This window comes from Bubalus bubalis, chromosome 8, assembly GCF_019923935.1.
Source record: "Bubalus bubalis isolate 160015118507 breed Murrah chromosome 8, NDDB_SH_1, whole genome shotgun sequence".
In the NCBI taxonomy this organism is placed as follows: Eukaryota; Metazoa; Chordata; class Mammalia; order Artiodactyla; family Bovidae; genus Bubalus; species Bubalus bubalis.
In genome coordinates this window covers 28096485-28117116 of record NC_059164.1, presented here as the reverse complement: position 1 = coordinate 28117116, position 20632 = coordinate 28096485, and the positions used below count along the sequence as shown (strand labels likewise).

At 37.5% G+C, this 20632-nt stretch overlaps 1 protein-coding gene and 1 long non-coding RNA gene across 8 annotated transcripts in view; one reads left to right on the top strand and one right to left on the bottom strand.

The window, feature by feature from the left end:
* Positions 1 to 20632, top strand: part of TMEM196 (transmembrane protein 196) — a 311062-nt gene that overhangs the window by 285795 nt on the left and 4635 nt on the right. For 6 of the 7 annotated variants that reach the window (XM_044946513.2, XM_044946515.2, XM_044946514.2 and 3 more), the window contains 3 exons: positions 14569 to 14625; positions 18519 to 18773; positions 20193 to 20266. In XM_044946513.2, the coding sequence (XP_044802448.2) occupies positions 14569 to 14625; positions 18519 to 18773; positions 20193 to 20266 (386 nt within the window). The remainder of the gene's footprint in view (positions 1 to 14568; positions 14626 to 18518; positions 18774 to 20192; positions 20267 to 20632) is intronic. The other variant, XM_006071616.4, reaches the window with a different exon arrangement.
* The window catches only part of LOC123334672, a 568274-nt gene continuing 566408 nt past the window's right edge, over positions 18767 to 20632 (bottom strand). Inside the window, exon 10 of the long non-coding RNA XR_006641308.1 lies at positions 18767 to 18894. This is a non-coding gene — a long non-coding RNA (uncharacterized LOC123334672). The remainder of the gene's footprint in view (positions 18895 to 20632) is intronic.

The following is a 20632-nucleotide window of genomic DNA, read 5'->3' as shown; positions in this document are numbered from 1 at the left end:
TCCTGGTCTTGTTTTTGCTGACTGTATAGAGTTTCTCCATCTTCAGCTGCAAATATAATTAATCTGATTTCAGTATTGACCATCTGGTGATGTCCATGTGTAGAGCAGTCTCTTGTGTTATCAGAAGAGGGTGTTTGCTATGACCAGTGCGTACTATTAGCAAAACTCTGTTAACCTTTGCCCTGCTTCATTTTGTACACTGAAACCAAACTTGCCTGTTACTCCAGATATCTTTTGATTTGCTACTTTTGCACTCCACTCCCCTGTGATAAAAAGGACATCCTTTTTTGGTGTTAGTTCTAGAAGGTCTTATAGGGTCCTCATAGAACCATTCAAATTCTTAGGCATTAGTGGTTGGGGTATTGACTTGGATTACTGTGATACCGAATGGTTAGCCTTGGAAATGAACCGAGATCATTGTCATTTTTGAGATTGCACCCACGTAATGCTCAAAATTCTCCAAGCCAGGCTTCAGCAATACATGAACAATGAACTTCCTGATGTTCAAGCTGGTTTTAGAAAAGGCAGAGGAACCAGATATCAAGTTGCCAACATCCGCTGGATCATCAAAAAAGCAAGAGAGTTCCAGAAAAACATCTATTTCTGCTTTATTGACTATGCCAAAGCCTTTGACTATGTGGATCACAATATACTGTGGAAAATTCTGAAAGAGATGGGAATACCAAACCACCTGACCTGCCTTTTGAGAAATCTGTATGCAGGTCAGGAAGCAACAGTTAGAACTGGACATGGAACAACAGACTGGTTCCAAATAGGAAAAGGAGTATGTCGAGGCTGTATATTATCACCCTGCTTATTTAACTTACATGCAGAGTACATAATGAGAAACACTGAACTGGAAGAAACACAAGCTGGAATCAAGATTGCCGGGAGAAATATCAATAACCTCAGATATGCAGATGATACTACCCTTATGGCTGAAAGTGAAGAGGAACTGAAAAGCCTCTTGATGAAGGTGAAAGTAGAGAGTGAAAAAGTTGGCTTAAAGCTCAACGTTCAGAAAACGAAGATCATGGCATCTTCGGTCCCATCACTTCATGAGAAATAGATGGGGAAACAGTGTCAGACTTTATTTTTTTGGGCTCCAAAATCACTGCAGATGGTGACTTCAGCCATGAAATTAAAAGACACTTACTCCTTGGAAGGAAAGTTATGACCAACCTAGATAGTATATTCAAAAGCAAGAGACATTACTTTGCCAACAAAGGTCCGTCTAGTCAAGGCTATGGTTTTTCCTGTGGTCATGTATGGATGTGAGAGTTGGACTGTGAAGAAAGCTGAGCGCCAAAGAATTGATGCTTTTGAACTGTGGTGTTGGAGAAGACTCTTGAGAGTCCCTTGGCCTGCAAGGAGATCCAACCAGTCCATTCTGAAGGAGATCAGCCCTGGGATTTCTTTGGAAGGAATGATGCTAAAGCTGAAACTCCAGTACTTTGGCCACCTCATGCAAAGCGTTGACTCATTGGAAAAGACTCTGATGCTGGGAGGGATTGGGGGCAGGAGGAGAAGGGGACGACAGAGGATGAGATGGCTGGATGGCATCACTGACTCGATGGACGTGAGTCTGAGTGAACTCCAGGAGTTGGTGAAGGACAGGGAGGCCTGGCGTGCTGCAATTCATGGGGTCGCGAAGAGTCGGACACGACTGAGCAACTGAACTGAACTGAACTGCACTGCATTTTGGACTCTTTTCTTGACTATGCTAGCTAATCCATTTTTCCCAAGGGAGTCTTACCCACAGTAGTAGATATATAGATCATCTGAATTAAATTCGCCCATTCCAGTCCATTTTAGTTCACTGATTCCTAAAATGTGATGCTGACTCTTGCCATCTCCTGTTTGATGACTGCCTGTTTATCCTGATTCATGGACATAACGTTCTAAGTTCCTATGCAGTATTGCTCTTTACAGCATCAGACTTTACTTTCACCACCAGATATGTCCACAACTGGGTGTTGTTTCCACTTTGGTTCAGCCTCTTCATTCCTTCTGGAGTTATTTCTCTGCTTTTGTCTAGTAGCATATCGGACACCTATCGACATGGGGAGTTCATCTTTCAGTTTCATATCTTTTTGCCTTTTCATACTTTTTATAGGGTTCTACATCTTGGCATTGGCTAAATTTTTGCCCCTCCTCAGCATACTGTAAATATATTCATGCATCCATACTAATTCATTCATTCAGTTTGAAATTCCATTATGTCATCTAGAAACTTTATTTCAATAGCACAGCTTTTTCTGAGGAGCTGGCAAAGTCAAATATAAAAATAGATGATCCTGGGTTAAAAAGATCCCCTGGAGGAGGGGATGGCAACCCATTCTAGTATTTTTTTGCTTCCCTGGTGGCTCAGCTGGTAAAGAATCTGCCTGCATTGTGGAAGACCTGGGTTCAATCTCTGGGTTGGGAAGATCCCCTGGAGAAGGGAAAGGCTACCCACTCCAGTATTGTGGCCTGGAGGATTCCATGGACTGTAGAGTCCATTGGGTTGCAAAGAGTTGGGTACAACTGAGCGACTTTCACTCACTCACCCTGAGTACCCATAATGGCAAATGAAATAATACATCCAATTCCATTTGTGTAGTAATATGAGGCTCAAAGCTGTTTTTTTGCTCTGTTATTTCTTTTCTTCATTGACTTGCCCATTACAGAGCAAAATTCCCTTTTTCAATCCACTATTTTTCTAGAGGATTAAGAGATATCAAAATGCTTTTCAAAATACAAATCTAATTTCAGCTACTATTATGATTAAGTAGAACTACAAAACCTTTTCCTAAATAAAGATGAGATGTGGTGGTCATTGAAGGTGAAGCTGCATTTACTTTAATACGCAGTGGTTTGATTCATCATATTTAACTGAGAATAAAACCACATCCAGCCTTCAATCACAATTCTCCATGAGAGGTTTCATTTATTTCAAAAGGACTGAACTCAATCCTTATAAACTGCTCTGTGGCATTTCTGGATCTGTGCCTGAAAGCTCTGACTGTAGCAGGTTCCAAACTCAATTCAACATGCAAAAGCAGACAAGATGATGGCCTTAGTGTTGTGACTGAAGAGATTTTAGCACAGCTCCTTGACTTCAGAATATGTGCTGCCATCCTCCTTTCCAATATACATTCTGAAAACACATAGACTGGGGAGTTTTGTTAGTTTTTTTTTTTAATACTCATAAGGAGCCTGAACTTTGAGTCATTCCCACTGAATTTAATCAGTTCTCTACTAAGAGTTGAGATTGCTCCTCCTGTATTATTACTAACACTGCTAGAATAAATAATTTGACGCATAGATCGTTTTGCACACTTGCAGCTATAACAGTTGGATAAATTCTTAAATGCAGGTTTTGGGGCAAATTATATATATATAATTTGCATGTATATATATGTGTCGGAGAAGGCAATGGCACCCCACTCCAGTACTCTTGCCTGGAAAATCCCATGGATGGAGGAGCCTGGAAGGCTGCAGTCCATGGGGTCGCTGAGGGTCGGGCACGACTGAGCGACTTCACTTTCACTTTTCACTTTCCTGCATTGGAGAAGGAAATGCAGCCCACTCCAGTGTTCTTGCCTGGAGAATCCCAGGGACGGGGGAGCCTGGTGGGCTGCTGTCTATGGGGTCGCACAGAGTCAGACATGACTGAAGTGACTTAGGGGCATATATGTGTGTGTGTGTATGTGTATATACTACATGCAAGTGTTTGTGTGTATATGTGTGTGTTTGTGTGTATTATATTGGAGAAGGGCATGTCAACGCACTCCAGTATACTTGCCTAGAGAACCCTATGGACAGAAGACCCTGGCAGACAACAGTCCATAGGGTTCGCATAGAGTCGGACATGATGGAAGCAACTTAACGTGCCCTAATGCAAGTGTATTATATGCATGTCTATATGTGTACATGTATATATGTGTGTTTAGTCGCTCAGTCATGCCTGATTCTTTGTGATTCCATGGACTACAACCCGCCAGGCTCCTCTGTCGATGGGGATTCTCCAGGCAAGAATACTGGAGTGGGTTGCCATGCCCTCCTCCAGGGGAATCTTCCCAACCCAGGGATCAAATCCAGGTCTCCCACATTGCAGGTGGATTCTTTACCATCTGAGCCATCACGGAGGCCCAAGAGTACTGGAGTGGGTAGCCTATCCCTTCTGCATGGGATCTTCCCAACCCAGGAATTGAACCAGGGGTCTCCTGATGGATTTTTTACCAGCTGCACTACCAGGGAAGCCCTGGTATATATGTATGTGTGTGTGTGTGACTATGTGAATACACATATAAGTAATTTTAATAATCTTTGCTAAATTCCTCTTAGTGGAGGCTATCTTTCCACAAGCAATATATGACAATCTGGTTCCCCATATCCTTGCCATAGTTATCAAGTTTTAGGATTCCTGCCAATCTGATAGATTAAAAAAATGTATCTGATTTCATTTGAAATTACATTTGTCTCACTATCGATGAAGTTGAGCATTTTCAAGTTTAGCAGTCATTTGTATTTCAGGGAAGTATCTGTTCATATCCTTTGCCTATTTTTCTGTCAGATTGCTAGCCTTTTCCTTGTTGATTTCCAGGAGTTCATTTTATTTTGGGGAGATTAGTCTTTTGTTTATAAATTGCAAATATTTCCCCCAGTTTGTCATTTTGAGCTTGTTCATGACAATTTTCTGCCATGCAGCAATTTTTTTGCTTATTTTCTTGCTTTAATTTTTGAACAAATCAGTCTTTCATTTCATGGGCTTTAATCATAATTAAAAGATCTTTGTAACTTCAAAATAATAAAATAATTATACTTCTACTTTTTTATGATTTTGTTTTAAATTTAAGTACATTAGGCTGTTAGTTTAATTTAAGTACATTAGGCGTGCTGCAGTCCATGGGGTCGCAAAGAGTCGAACATGACTGAGTGACGGAACTGAACTGACATTAGACAATTACCCTGTTATGTGGTATAAAGTATATATCTAGTTTCATTTATTTTTCCAGATGGATACGCAGATGTCTGTTTTTCATAAATGTTTAGAGATACCATTTTATTACATAGTATATTTCATATACATTGTCTCTTAGCTTTATAATTCTACTGTTCAATTTTTCTACTCATGTGTCAGTGTCATTCTATTATTGAGGCTTTATAATATGTTTTGATATTTGATGCTAACATGTGCCCTCATTTCTCATCTTTGCCAGAGTTTTACTTACAAAATTTAGGTATTTATTCTTTTACATTAATTTTAACATGTTTCCAATGAAAAATTGATATTGTTGTTGTTTTATTGAATTATGTTAAATTTACAAATTATATTGTGAAGTATCAGCATAATTTTTAGGTTAAAACTTTTTATCCAAGATCATGTATTTTTCCATTTATAAAAATATTCTATTGTTTATTAATGTTCTTAGGGTTTTTAAAGTTGCTCAGTCAAGTCCAACTCTTCGCAACCCCATGGGCTGTAGCCTACCAGGTTCCTCTGTCCATGGGATTTTCCAGGCAATAGTCCTGGAGTGGATTGCCATTTCTTCCTCCAGTTATCAGTTAACACTTGATTATAAATGTATTTTTAAGAATTTTACTGTTTCTTATTGAAAATGGGATTTCTTCCCTTACAGATTCCAGTAGGATGTTATTTGTATACATGAAATAATATGTATATAGTTTCAATATATTGATTTGTGCCCTACTACTTTACTAAATCATCTTATTTTTTGTAATGTTAGTTAATTCTCTTGAAAATTTCATGTGTTAATCATACTGTCTGCAAACAATGATAGTTTTATCTTCTTTTTTCCAATTGGCCCCATGAGTATTTATTCTACTCATTGTTCATATTCCAATATTACTTTATTGTGTAGCTCAGATTGTCCCAGCTTTAATCATTGGGTGCTCTTTCAGTTGGCTTACGCATCCCTCTGACAAACCCCAATTAATGTGGGTTTTTGTTTGTTTTTTGAGCACTTCCATACTTTCTGACACAATAGTATGCTCCTGGCTCATATCATATTTTCCCTGTCGCATTCTAAGGACAGACATATCTCCAAGGATTTATGATTCCTTTTACTGGAGAACAGTTTTAGAAACCAAGAGCTGAGTGACTGCGTTTCTTGCTACTAGTATCATTGCATCTAGGCCCTCTCAGTTGACAGAGCAAGAAAGCTAATACTAATGTGTATATGCACAGACCTATAAATAGTTCTTTTATGCAACTATATTTATAGATATTAAGCTAAATATCTACAACTCTAATCCATTACCATATAGATCATTCTAGGCTGTTCCCCGTGGTTATAAGTAAACTCTCACTCCAATACTAAGAAACCTACTTCCCACCATCCCTCATCCATTTAATCCACTGTTGCATTTTAGTAGGATCAGAATTATTAACCAGTAACCTTATAGGAAGTCACTTTGTCAAACAGATCATGATGCTTACATACAGTTTATTTTGCCTTTAGGTTATAGACTCCATTCATTTCCAAAGTTACTCATGTTAGTATCTTTTCCCTCACTTCCTTCAGTGAAACTATTTCATAAATGTGTTACATAGTAGATCGCTTTGTCATATTCTGCATTCCATCTTGTGATTTCATGAGCCTCTAAGTGATTTTTTGATTGCATACATTAAGGTTTATTCTTTTATGCTATGAAGTGCTATGTGTTTTGACAAATATGTAGTGTCTTGTAACCATAATCACAATGTAATAAAGAATAGTTTCATTGCCTTAAAAATATCCCCTAGTCACTGATTCAACTTCCTCTACCTTCTCCCAGACCCTGGAAACTACTGAACTTTTCAGTATCTCTTTTGTTTACTTTTTTAAGAATTTAATATAATTGGAATCATACAGTATGCAGTCTTTTTAGATTGGGTTTTTTCATTTAGCAATATACATTTAAATTTCATACATATCTTTGAGTATGTTGATACCTCATTTGTTTTTATCACTGAATAGTACTGCATTGCATGGATGTATCTGGCTTATCCATTCACCTATTGAAGGACATCTTGAGTGCTTCCAGTTTTTGTCATTGATGAACAACTGCTATAAAGCTGCAAATTAGATGAGTAAATACCTAAAAGTACAATTGCTGGATCACATGTAAAGACTATGTTTAGCTTTGTAAGAGCTGCCATTAGATCTTTCAAAGTAGCTGTATCATTTTCCACACCTATTAAGCAATGAATGAAAATTTCTATTTTTCCACACTACCAGCAACTAGTATTTCCAGTTCTGTTTCTGTTTGTTTGTTTAGCTATTCTAATAGCTGCATAGTGGTATTTCATTGTTGTTTAAATTCATGATTTTTTAATGACAAATGACACTGAATATCTTTCATACATGCCATCCTTAGATCTTCTTTGGACAGATGTCTGTTCAGATATTTTGCCCAAGTGTTAATTCAGTTGCTTGTTTGTTTTTATTGTTGACCATATTTTTATTTCAACATATTTCCTCCCAATATTTTTTACAATGATCATTAAAAATGATCATTAGATCATTTTTAGAATGATCATTAGATCATCTAGAATGATCATTCTAATGATCATCATTAGAATCTGACAAAATTAGTCAGATTCTTCCAGATAATAGTGTTATCAGGCCCAATTCTAGATCTAGGTAACTAAAACAAAACACAGAAAATTTAGGGAAGATTAGGAGTCTAAGAGAAAAATCTTTTAGCAATGATGAAAGGTGCTGAGTAGAATAAGCTTAAAAATTATGAAATAATGTCTCTGTTTCTAAGAGCCACTAGAGACCAAACAGCTCTGACACTCTGAACTTATGTTACAAATGAGGACTTTGCCTTTCTCCCTTGAAGAGCATTTTTTTTTTTTGGCCTCATATTTGTTGCTATTTCACTGAGAGTGATTAAGAAGAATATCAGTGCTTCACTGAAGAGCTCTAAGATGAGTAGGCCTACCAGCAAAGCACAGGTGCGCACCTCACATGCAGTTCCAGACCATGAAAGCACTTTAGAGTCATCTGGGAAGATTTGAAATACTGATGCCCGAGTCCCAGCCCAGAGATTCTGATTCTTACTTAGTCAAGGTAGCAGGAATTGTAAAAGTTAATATGCAGCCAGGTTTGGGAGTCACTGCTTTCAGACAGGCTTTCCAACCTGATAAACTTTCTTCATTCAACACATAATTGGCACTGGACTCACTAAAGAAATGGGGAACACGTGTACACCCGTGGCAGATTCATGTTGATGTATGGCAAAACCAGTACAATATTGTAAAGTAATTAGCCTCCAATTAAATAAATTTATATTTAAAAAAAATAGAGAAACACTATCTAATTGGCAAATGGTTAAAACTACTCACCTTTCAAAATAAATTATTATTAAAAAAAAAAAAAGAAATGGGATGATCCCAAAGGAAAGAAGCCCATGACAGAGAGGACATCCTTAGGAGTCTAGCCAGGTGTCATATAAGAAAGTCAAAATCATATTGGCACAGTATCAAGAAGAATATGAACTACTGTGGCATACTAGCATTTTGTGAGCTAAACTACAAAATAATCCTTTTAGAAACTTCAGTTATTATTCTTTAGCAGATGATTGAAGTAGAGTGAAAATATTCAAGAACTGGAGGTAACAAATCATCAAGTTTTTAATCCAGATACAGGGAGAAATATACCCTTTTTATTAGAGATAGATTTCTTTGAATTCATTTATCAACATTTTTGTGTGTTCTGTTTTTCTGCATGTTTTAAAGAACCGAATTTTGATGAAACTGTATAAATCATTGACTGTTACCAAACCATTAAGTTCAATTTATGGTTCATCGCATTATCTTGAAGCTGGAAAAAAGTACCATTTCTATTTTTGAATGTATCTTCCTTAATGGCTAGTGAATTTCAGTGAAAATTAATTCACTTGACGTGGTTAAATGTTACGTGAGAAACATTTTAACAAACTGTCTTAAAATATGATTGGCCCACTGTCTTTCATAATCCCATCTGCCCAGCACTTGCTTCTTCTCCTAGCCAGCCGATACAACCACTGCTTGATGTGCTTCCATGGCAACTATGGTTCCCAAATTTTCTATTACATAATTTAAATAGAAATTCTACAGTAGCCTTGTTAACTCGTAGTCCTTTATCAAAATAATATTTCTTGGACACAAAGAAATAGTAATAAGGAAGTTATTAACTAATATCTAGATCAAGGCTGAGAGAGAGAGAGAAAATCAGTAAGGAAAGAGGTTTTCATTCATTTTAGTAAAGTTTTGACATATCTCTTCTTTACCTAGCAGAGTGTTTCCCTCTATTTTCCCTATTACTAGAGAAATTGAACACATTCACACATGCTCTGATTGCTTACATTACTGAAATTACTTACATCAACTTATTTTATTGTTTTACTATCACTTTATTTCCTTACCTTTTTGAAACTTCCCTGACATCTGTTGGTTCAATTTTTATTGTTGTTGCTGTATTTTTTCTGTTTATTTTTATTTTCTAGTCTTTGATATTTTAATGCACACATTTAAATGTCTACTTTTTCATTAATATCTGGCACATTAGCTCCTCTATTATTCTGCTAAATGATACAAGAATCTTAGAATATTTACGTACATCTTTTTTATGTCCAACCTGCCATCTCTCATGCCAGCATCATCTGGCATATTCATTCTAAAGAAATATTAATTTTTCTAATCAATCAGTTTAGTCACTCAGTCATATCCAACTCTTTGCGACCCCATGGACTGCAACATACCAGGCTTCCCTGTCCATCACCAACTCCTGGAGTTTACTCAAACTCATATCCATTGAGTCGGTGATGCCATCTAACCATCTTATCCTGTCATCCACTTCTCCTCCTGCCCTCAACCTTTCCCAGCATCAGGGTCTTTTTCAATGAATCAGTTCTTTGCATCAGATGGCCAAAGTATTGGAGGTTCAGCTTCAGCATCAGTCCTTCCAATGAATATTCAGGACTGATTTCCTTTAGGATGGACTGGTTGGATCTCCTTGCAGTCCAAGGGACTCTCAAGAGTCTTTAACACCACAGTTCAAAAGCATCAATTCTTTGGTGCTCAGCTTTCTTTATGGTCCAATTCTCACATCCATATATGACTACTGGAAAAACCATAGCTTGACTAGACTGACCTTTGTTGGCAAAGTAATGTCTCTGCTTTTTAATATGCTGTCTAGGTTGGTCATAGTTTTTCTTCCAAGGAGCAAGCGTCTTTTAATTTCATGCCTGCAATCACCATCTGCAGTGATTTTGGAGCCCAGAAAAAAGAAGTTTCTCACTGCTTCCATTTCTAATCAATAGTTTCTATTTTTAAAATTTACTGTTTTGCTTGATTTTGTGCTCTTGCTCTGTATTTCTCTCTTAACTCATGTCTTTCTCTGTTTGTTTTCCCTAAGAACAGCTTCTAGTTCTTTCAAAGTGTCTAATTCTTTTGAGACTGTCAGATGAAATAATGCTTTGGAGCCTATATTAGTTTCCTCTTGCTGCTAGAATAAATTACCATAAACTTAGTGACTTAAAATAACAGAACTTTATTATCTCACAATGCTGGAGGGTAGAAGTCTAAAATGGGCCTACAGGGCTACACGGCTTCTACAAGTTCCAGGAGAGAATCCCATTTCCTTACCCTTTCCATCACAGAGTCCATCCACATCCTTTGCCTCGTGGCTCTCTTCCATCACCTTCAGAGGCAGCGGTGTAGCCTCGTCAAGTATCTGTGTCTCTGCATCTTCAGATAATTTTCTTTTGACCTTCTTGTGTTCCTCTTAAGGGACCTTGGGATTATATTTAACACCTACTTGAATAATCCACCATAATCCCCTCATCTTTAGATTTTTTGTTTAATCGCATCTGCACAAGGCTTTTGTGCCTATATGGAAACATTATGGATGGTGGGGATTAGGATGTATGTATTGTGGTGGCCATTATTCAGCCTAATAGTTCTTTTGCCCTAATGAACACATCTTTTTTTGTAATCTCTTTTGTAAATGAGATATCGGCTGAATGTTCAGCACAATTTCAAAAGATACTCTTTCAAAATCTTGTATTTTATCTTAATATCTCCTTTTAGGAAGTTACTGTGAAAAGTGGAGCCATTCTGATGAGGGACTGATTTCACTGTTACAATGATTGTCTTTGGTGCATGTTTTCAGATTCCATTAATGGAGGGGTGTGGTCACCTGAACTTCTCCATGTCAGTGCCTCACCCTCAGCTTTCCATCGTTTGTGCTCACTTATGGAAAAGTTCTCAGTCTGCAGTTTTTTCACTTTTTCTTACTGTTAAACCAGTATTTCTTTGGCATTTCTACATCCTAAGCAATAGCAGAGGCTCCATGGACCTTCATTAAGAAAATCACTCAAAATATAGAATGCTATTGCATAACAGCTCCATTTCATCCTACAATGATTCACAGCCTTAGTTACCTACTGAATTTAATCTTCATTGAAATCAAACAAATTTCACTTGGAGGACAACAAGTTTTATTACATAGTTGCCCTTGATGTCCTGCCATTAGATTGCTTCATTTACATAACTTCCTAGTCAGAGCAAAGCAAATAATTCTCCCTGGATTTAAATAGCCTAACTTCTCAGAAATCAAATTATATATTCTCATGTAAAATTATATGTCTAATTCAGGATGTAGATATAGATATAAATATCTAACCATCAGTTTTACTTTTTTAAAAAACTAATCTGTTTTTCACTTGTTTCATAATTTCTACAATATAGGTCAATGTTTTGCATCCTGGATAAAGTTATGTGGACTAAACATAGTACCTTAAAATATTATAACAGACTCTTTATATAGTAAGGTACACTTAATTTTAGACTGTGGTACAATCAACTAACCTTATAATTATTTTTATTACAATAAAAATTAACAAATGGCAAGGGTAAAGAGTGCAATTATAGATGGTGAGGTGTCATTGAATGTTCCTGGTCAGATCTTCTGGTATAATGTAGTCTGCACTAACACTGAAAAGTCCTTTTGAAAAGCATTCCCTTTACAACACAGGACTTCCCTGGTGGCTCAGATGCAAAGAATCCATCTGCAATGCAGGAGACCCGGGTTAGGTCCTGGATCAAGAAGATCCCCTGTAGAAGGGAGTGACTACTTACTCCAGTATTCTTGCCTGGAGAATTCCATGGACAGAGAAGCCTTGTGGGCTACAGTCCATGGGGTCGCAAAGAGTCGGACATGACTGAGCGACTCATTTTCACTTCCCATTACATTATTAGAAATAAGTTAACTTAGACACTTAATCCAGCCTTTGATTTTATGTGCGATTTGTAACCTTGATGTGTGGCCCTGAGTAAATGACTTAACATGTCTGGACCTCTCATTTCCTATGTGCAGACTGCAAGGGCTCAATTAAGTCATCTTTTAAGATCCTTTCTGGTGCTATGACTTGGGATAAAGCTAGCCAATAAAAGAAAGATTATTCACTGCTTTTTGTGCTTCTTCTACTCTTTTCTGTACCCTGTGATGGCTAAACCTAAGCCAGGGTCCCTTAAACCCGCCTCAGAATTGCATGATCTATTTTCCTTCCCATTACATGGGTCTATTTTTTCTCAGGTTACAGTTTCCTCTAAGGAGGGTGGATTTTGGATTCTCTACCAGCAGTATTTATGCTGAAGGCCTGCATGAGAGTGGAGAAATGTTGTTGGGTTCCCCTCCTTCTCTATCTTCTCCCTCCCAAATTTGACCTTCCGTTTCTTAGAGGTACACCAGGAAGAAGCAATTTTATTGCCACTTAAATTGTCCCAACCAAGTGAATGGAGAGTTAGGTTGAGCTCTGTTTAGGGTCCTGAGGTCCCCTTGGGCTTTGCTGTGGATAAATCATGGCAATGTTTATAGATTTCAAAAAGATCAAAGGAACACAAAACTGCAGTGCTTTCAAATTATTTCAAGAATGAGTTCTCCTTGATGCACTTTCAGGGTAATAATGGGTTAGTCAGGGGAGCAGACGTAAGACATCTGAAGCTCTGATTTGAAGCTTGGAAGCACTGAGAGGAACAGAATTGGTCCAAACTGGAATGACTTGGGCATAACCTTTAAAGGTCAGAGATGAGATCAGTAAGAAAGAGTCCATGTGAGGACAAGATCATCAAGACCTAGAACATAGAGGAGGTTAGAAATTGTTACTCAGAAGTTGCTTTATAAGGCTTCTGAAAATTCTGCAAGTATGCAATGTTTATAAAGTTGTGAGTTTCTTTCGGTTCATGGTTTAATGGAATTAAAATTATTTTATTAGATTTATTTATATAGTATGATGACCCTTTGCCTATTATATGCTTTCTGAATATAATCCCAGTTTATTCTGTGCCTTTGAGAGCAAAGGCACAAAATAAACTGTCTTTTACAATCAAAATTATAATATTACATATTAGTATTTGTATTTTCTATTTCAGTCTGTGACTTTGCTGCTGTGTTTAGTTATATACCAAATTCTTATATATCCTTGTGTTCCCTGATCTAACTATCTTGCTGCATCTTTGCCTGCTTTATAATCATTTGTTCTCTTACATGGAAATTTCTCTGCAAAGGTAAATTTTTCTTACCGATTATTTTTCATCAAATTTTGTTGGCGTTTCCCTCAAACATATTACATATTTCATATAATCCTTATTTTGATGTGTATATTTTAAAATATGTTCAGAGTTTAACTCAGTTAAAACCACTCATATTAGTAGTTCCAACTTGAAATAATAACATTAAAAAAAAATCAAATGAAGACAGGTGTAACCATATTCAGTGTTTCCTTTGCTGATCTGAAAGCCCTTATTATGTATTAATGAATGTATTGTTTTACTTCTATGGTTTACTTCCAGCAAAGGTATGCACAAATTGCCCTAAACATTTGTCTACAAACTAAACAGTTTACCACTTTCTGATAACCCAAATGTATACTAGTGTGTCACTAGTAGGCTGTTTGATGCAGTTGCTTTTGCAAAGCAATTATGTCATCAATGTGCTTATTTACAAGAAATTACATCCCACTGACAGATTCATCCCCTGTGTTCTTCTGACACATCCACAAGGACAGTATTTCTGTTAGAATGAGGAGGCAGCTATTTTACCCGACATAGTTTAAGATGTACAAAGAAGATTTCTATAGAAAAATATCTCCTGTCTGGGGCCTTGTCCTTTTATGTGTGATGCATTCCCTTCCTATAGCAGAGCCCACTGATTTCTTATAACTTAGTGTGAATGAATGTCCCATCTCACTTTTTCCCTGAGAAAACAGAAAGGGATAAGAAGACAGTGAAAGCAGACAGGAGGAGCAAAACTCTAAACTCATCTACGTCATCATTTTGCCTGGCGGTAAAGCAGATTCAAGTTTTTCTTAAATTCCACAATCACCTATATCAACTTTGCACAAAACTTCCCATTAGAGTTTGCGCTTTTATCCATTACTCTTCTAGAATGAGGTATTTTTCTTTTCAGCTTTTGATGGGAATGTAAAATTTTCAGCTTCCTTGAAACAAGTGAATGAGTGAACTATAAGCTGAAAACTAGAAGTCCTCTTTATCTTTGGATGTGAAATAATTGTTCTTCTTTTCCTTTTCAGTTTCTTCTTTGTGGCATATGTGGAATATTGTGCGCCAAAAAAAAATCTGGACTTGTCGTAAGTTTTTGCCATGTTTGTATTGTGCACTGAACTGTTTGAAATGTAAGAACTCAAAAAGGGAAATAAGGACTAGCCAACTTTCATATCCTGAGTGTTGCTCATCTAGGATAAAAAGAAGACTGACAAATAAATTCTGACTTTTTTTCTTTTCTAAGAAAACCATTAAGATTATTACAGACTGTGACAAAAGAAAAAGAAAAGCTTTGATGTACTCTTTAAATACATGAATCTGCAACCTTTAATGACTGCTGTGGATGGAAGTCTCCACTTTTCATTTATAGACTTCCAGACACAGGAATCCTTCATCGAGCTAAAAAAGACAGAGCTTGAATTCATGGGAAATTTAACTGTTTAGATATGGACGTGAGCCTAAAGATTGCTGGCTTTGACTGTGAAGTTCATTGTGCAAAGCAGCAAAACAGCTGTGTTGTTATAGTTGCAGTTAATTCCCAAAGATTTTTTAAATTTAGTTTTATCTTCTGACTATGGATGCGAATGTCAGAATTCTCAGAAGCTTTATGGCACTGTCTTGCGTCTTGGGGGGTGCTCCCAGTTCACTCCGATGTAGACTAGAGAAGGATTCCAGCATGCTGAAGTATGGATTCCCCCTGTCTTTCATGACATTTTTTTGAGAATTAGAAAGTAGAAAAAAATCATGTTTATTTTATTGAGGACTATAGGAAATAACATAGGCTTTTATAAGTTGGCAAAATTAATATTGTACATGGACCCTAGAAAGTGGTCTTTGAGACTAAAAAAAGGAGAAGGCCAGGGAAGGGGGACTATGCAATCGTTTATTTAACTCCTTTTTCTAATCATAGTTCTCTTAGTGAGGGTACCTATTGTAACAGGAAGGATGAAGCCCCCATTGCTTCAGAAATGTGAGGTGTGATTTTTAAAAATTATCTTAAGGAAATGTTTAGATAGACATTTTTTGGAGGCTTGTAATTTGCATTTGTGATTCCCCCATCACTCTTTCCCATGGTTTTCTTACTTTCTACACTTTTTCTCTATCAAGTCTCTCCATGGCTATATACTAACAATTTCTTGGAACATGGATAAAAGAAAATGAAAGAAAGAAAGGAAGGAGAGAAGGAACACAAGAAAGAAGGAAAGAAAGGGTTGGGGAAGGGAAGCCCTTTACAGTGGTGGGGGGCGGCGCGGGGGAGAGACATGTAGGTCAGCCTGGCCTGTTCTGACAAAGCACCATGGATTGGGAGGCTCACAAAGAACAAATATTCATTTCTCACAGTTCTGGAGGCTGGAAGTCTCAGATAAAGGTGCCAGCACAGTTGGGTTCTAATAAGACTCTCTTCTGGGCTACAAATTTCTGGCTGTGTTCTCCTGGAATAGAGCTCTCTAGAATCTCTTAGAAAAACATGGACCTGGTTCCTGAAGCTCCACTGTCTTGACCTAATTATCTCCCAAAGGTCCTGCCTTCAAATACTGTTTAATACTAGGGATTGGGCTTCAGCATAGTAAATTCTGAAGGGACACAAGCACTCAATTCATAGAAGAAGAAAAAGGAAGTTGTTTTATTTTGTTTGTTTGTTTTTTGAAAAACGGGTGTTTGGTTTTTTTTTTTTTTTAAAAACAGATCTTCTGTTTTTCTAATTCTCATATAAGTTATAAAAAAAATTATAAGATCTCAGTTTTTTAGAAACTACCATCGACTTTATCTTCCTGTACCATCTGGGGTTTCCATAGAAGACATTAACTGTCAAAGATTCTCTACCCTTTAATCAAATTATGTGAGAATTTCTCCACTCCACATATCTCTAGTCTGGTAAGATTGAAAGTAGTATATGGTTAAAAACTTGGTACAGATTTTAACATTTTAATTCTTGAGTAAGAATGTTTTATCTGTACTTGTTAATGAAGTGTCATGTCCTTAAGGAAATTAATGGCAATAACATAGGAGAGAGAGTGTTTTCCTGTAATAATCCTTTAAGTTTGTTGTTTATTTATTAATTAACAGTAATTATTAAAAGGCTAGAATGTAATATCTTTCCATATTTTCTGAGAATGAGTAAACACCAAAATATATTCCCAGGAAACAGCATGCCATTTGAATATACTTTAAAAGGAAATAGAACTGATTGATTCTATTTGAAATTGGGAGCTCAGTTTCCCACTGGGGATGATTCATTTATTTGGTAATTGACGTTTAGTGTTATATGTAATCAATTATTAAAAGATTATACTCATCCATCACTAGGTTTTCAGTTTTGGTGATAAGTACTGTAAGACTGACACAATCAGAAATGCTGAATTAAGTTAGAGAAACAAAACAAGCTAGTCGTTCTTTCTGCCCATCATACTGTCACACATCCACGGTCTTACCCTTTGCTGGGAACTCCATGCACGTAGCCTAGATGATAAGTTGTCAAGGCAGCCTTGTCTGAAACCCCCAATGGGGCTGAATTCCCCTCCTCCCTGCTCCAAGGGCAGCCTTTCATCCTTCTTTCTTAATATTTGTCACACCACGTGGTAATGCCGGCTCTTCTCTTAGACTGGAAGGCAGTGTACTCCAGAGGAACAACTGTGAGCTGTTCTTTCTTGTAATGACAGGTGCTGCATCACTCATGGCCTATAATAGACGCTAGGTGCTCAGTAAGTGCTTGCTAAATTCAACTAACTATCGACAGCAAATAATGTCTAATGATCTAAAATTAAATACTAAAGTTACATAGCTGTTTGCCCTGTGGGTTTATGCCAGAGGAGATGTCCAGGAATGTTTTCTGAGGAAGTAAGAGTTAGTCTTCCATTTAAGGAGCCAAGCAAGAAGCAAAATAGTTTCCAGGAAATGAAAATACCACTGAGGCAGGAATGAACAAGCTCTATCGAGGGACCAGGGAGGTGACCGGAATAGAGACTGTATTCCAGAGAAAGATGGAAATGAGGTTGGTTGTTAAATTAGCATCACACTGAAAAGTATCATGAAAGCCCATAGGAGAATTGAACCCAGATAAAAATTACATAATAAAGCCATTAAAGCTATTAAAATATTCAATTGAATTTATTAAATATGCACAGAACATTTACCACACAGAAGGCATTGTGCTTGGTTCTGCCAGGGATCCTGCGATATTTAAGTTGAATAAAATCCCCCAAGCTCTATTAATAGAGACCCAGAGCAAACCAAGAGTAGGATCAAAAGCGAAGCCACATCCTGCGTTTCTCCATAGCAATCCACCAAACAGTATTCTGTTATATCTACTGGGTGGTGTCAGAGTAACAAGATTTGAAAAATAAAGAGCCAGTTCAGAGTTGGGGGGGGTCCCTAATTTGCCTCTTGAGAAAACAGATACTAAACCAATCAAATTCTTATAAATGAAAAAAAAGAGTTAACTAAATTCCCTAAGCTCACACAGTTAGAGGAGTACAAAGTTTTGAAGCTAAGTGGAACTAATAACAATTCAGTGAGAAGATGTTTGGGTTTTGAGTCTGAAAATCTGGATTTTCAGTCGCTGAACTACAGTGTTAACTGCTTACCATTCGTTTTCCAAATGTACAGTACCTCTCAGAGGATTAGTGAGTAGGTTAATTGAGATTCTACCTATTCACATTCCTGGCATAGCGGCACACTATAGATATCAAATACTATTTAAATCTGAATCTACTATCGGATAAATTTTACTTCAGAATTTTCATAAGCTGTATCCCTGGCCTTTATATAGTCAGCTATGAATGCCTGAGACACTGCAGTGCAGGCCCTCTCCACTGAGTCAGAGTGCAGAGAAGCCGGGCAAAAAGATGGCCTCTGTGCTCCAAGAAGCACCGAGAGCACCTTCTCTCTATCGTAGCTCAGCCATCCCTGATGTGCAGTGTGTGCTCATCAGCTTCACCTCCTCCACTTTAAACCCCCTGGCCCCTCTTTTTCTCACCAGATGATCCTCTTTTCCGCCTGCTGCATCTGCGGGCTCATTGGGGGCATCCTGAATTTTCAGTTCCTCCGAGCAGTGACGAAGAAGACCTCTTCCCTCTACCCCCTGCATCTCGCCTCCATGTCTCTCGCGTGCATTGGGATCGGAGGCTGCACCCTCTCTTCGTGGCTTACTTGTCGACTAGCCAGCTATGAACAGAGGAGGATGTTCTCAGAAAGGGAGCATTCTCTGCATCACTCTCATGAAATGGCTGAGAAAGTGAGTTTTGTACTTTTTCCTCTCACTGCTAGCACGTGATGAAGACTGCAGTCACATCTAGGTGATCGACTTGCAGCTTTAGATGAGAACTTGAGGTATTGGATTTTGTAAAAGTTTGGCCCTGTTGGATTAAGAATAGGAGTTTATTATTTTTTCCCTGTAATTCTGGGTACACCTGTTTTCAACATAATTTTGTAGCCTCTAGGTAAAAACAAGCTCCTAAAATAGAACTCATAAAGTATTGAATGTCTTATAAATATGGATTTTTATGTATTATACTGAGGAAAAACATAAATTAAAAAAACACTCTGAATAATCCCAGATTTAGAAATCCAATGAGTTTTCCTTTCTAACTCACCCCTTGTGCCTGTAAGTAGATGCATTTGATTATGTAAATTAGGTTTGCAAGCATAAAGGGATCTTGTAATAAGGCAACAAAAAGCCCTGCCTATCAGTGCACATATTATAACACACATAAAGCTTCATTTAATTCTCATCTAAATTTCATGCATATTTGGGTAGCTTTGCCTGTATATGAACATTTAAATAACTGTTTCATAACTGTTGTGTCCCCTGCATAACTGTTTCATAAAACTCATTCAAACAAGGAGTTATAATTATCGCATCAAAGGACAAATGATACAGTGAGCTGTCTATGTTTCTTCTGAGGCTTTCCAGGGGGCTCAGTGGTAAAGAACCCACCTGCCAATGCAGGAGACACAGGTTTGATCCCTGGGTCAGGGAGATCCCCTGGAGTAGGAAATGACAACCCACTCCAGTATTCTTGCCTGGGAAATCCCATGGAAGTCCATGAGGTCACAGAGAGTCCGACACGACTGAGTATGCACACACACTATATTTCCTCAACATTTTGCCCATACTTCTTAATTCAGTTCCTGCCTACAGATCTGTTAAGGAAAGGATAGAACAACTATAAGATATACTCACCAAGCTAATGGCCACATCATATTTTACTTGATATCATGGAAATAAAACTGCATAACAACAGAATAGAAGGAAGAGTAGCAAGAGTTACAAGTAGTATACAACTGCTTGTATACTACTACTGCTTGTATGCCACTCCCTATACAATTATAGTGTGATTTTAGAGAAAAAAAATACTCTGTAGTTTATGTGTTTCCCTTTCATATACAATCTGTACACTCGAATAAGGAGGATAGATGCTCTTGAATTGTGCCAAGAAGGCAGTTTTCAACAGATCTACATGTGCCCATCAAAAAGAGTTAATAGTACAAATAGCGGGACTGGTAATTTAAAGCAATGGATTGTTAAAAAGAGGTTATCATTATATATTTGGATAATGGCTCTTTTGTGTGTCTATTTTTATACTAGTGTGATTTAGGTCTTTGTATGTATGTTTGTGCAATATTTATTGTATGATTGTTATATTTACATTAGAGATTGAGGGCTATTGAAATAACCGACTTGCCCAGCTGCCCGGTGGTGCCCCCGACACCAGAGTTACCTACAAGGTACGCTGACTTCTAGGGAGTTACCATGTTGTAATGTCACTGCAGAAAGCACTGCCTCTTCAAGGAAGCCATGATGCCAGCAGATCAGCCTGAACTGATGCTGTGATATTGCTCCTCAAAGTGTTGCTTCTGTGAGAGCTACTTTGAGGACCTGTAGAGTCTTGCAACGTGCAAGTTGGCTGAGTATTTAAAATATTCAGCCTGCCTGTAAGCATCCAAACACATTTCTGCTTGGATGATCCATGACTTCTTTATTCTCTGCCATGTCATGACTGACTCCGTAACATCGTTCACAGACTAGAGTTTTGCTTTTAATAATAGATGTGTCTGATAAAGGCAAACTTTGTATCACTCTCATGCCAAAGC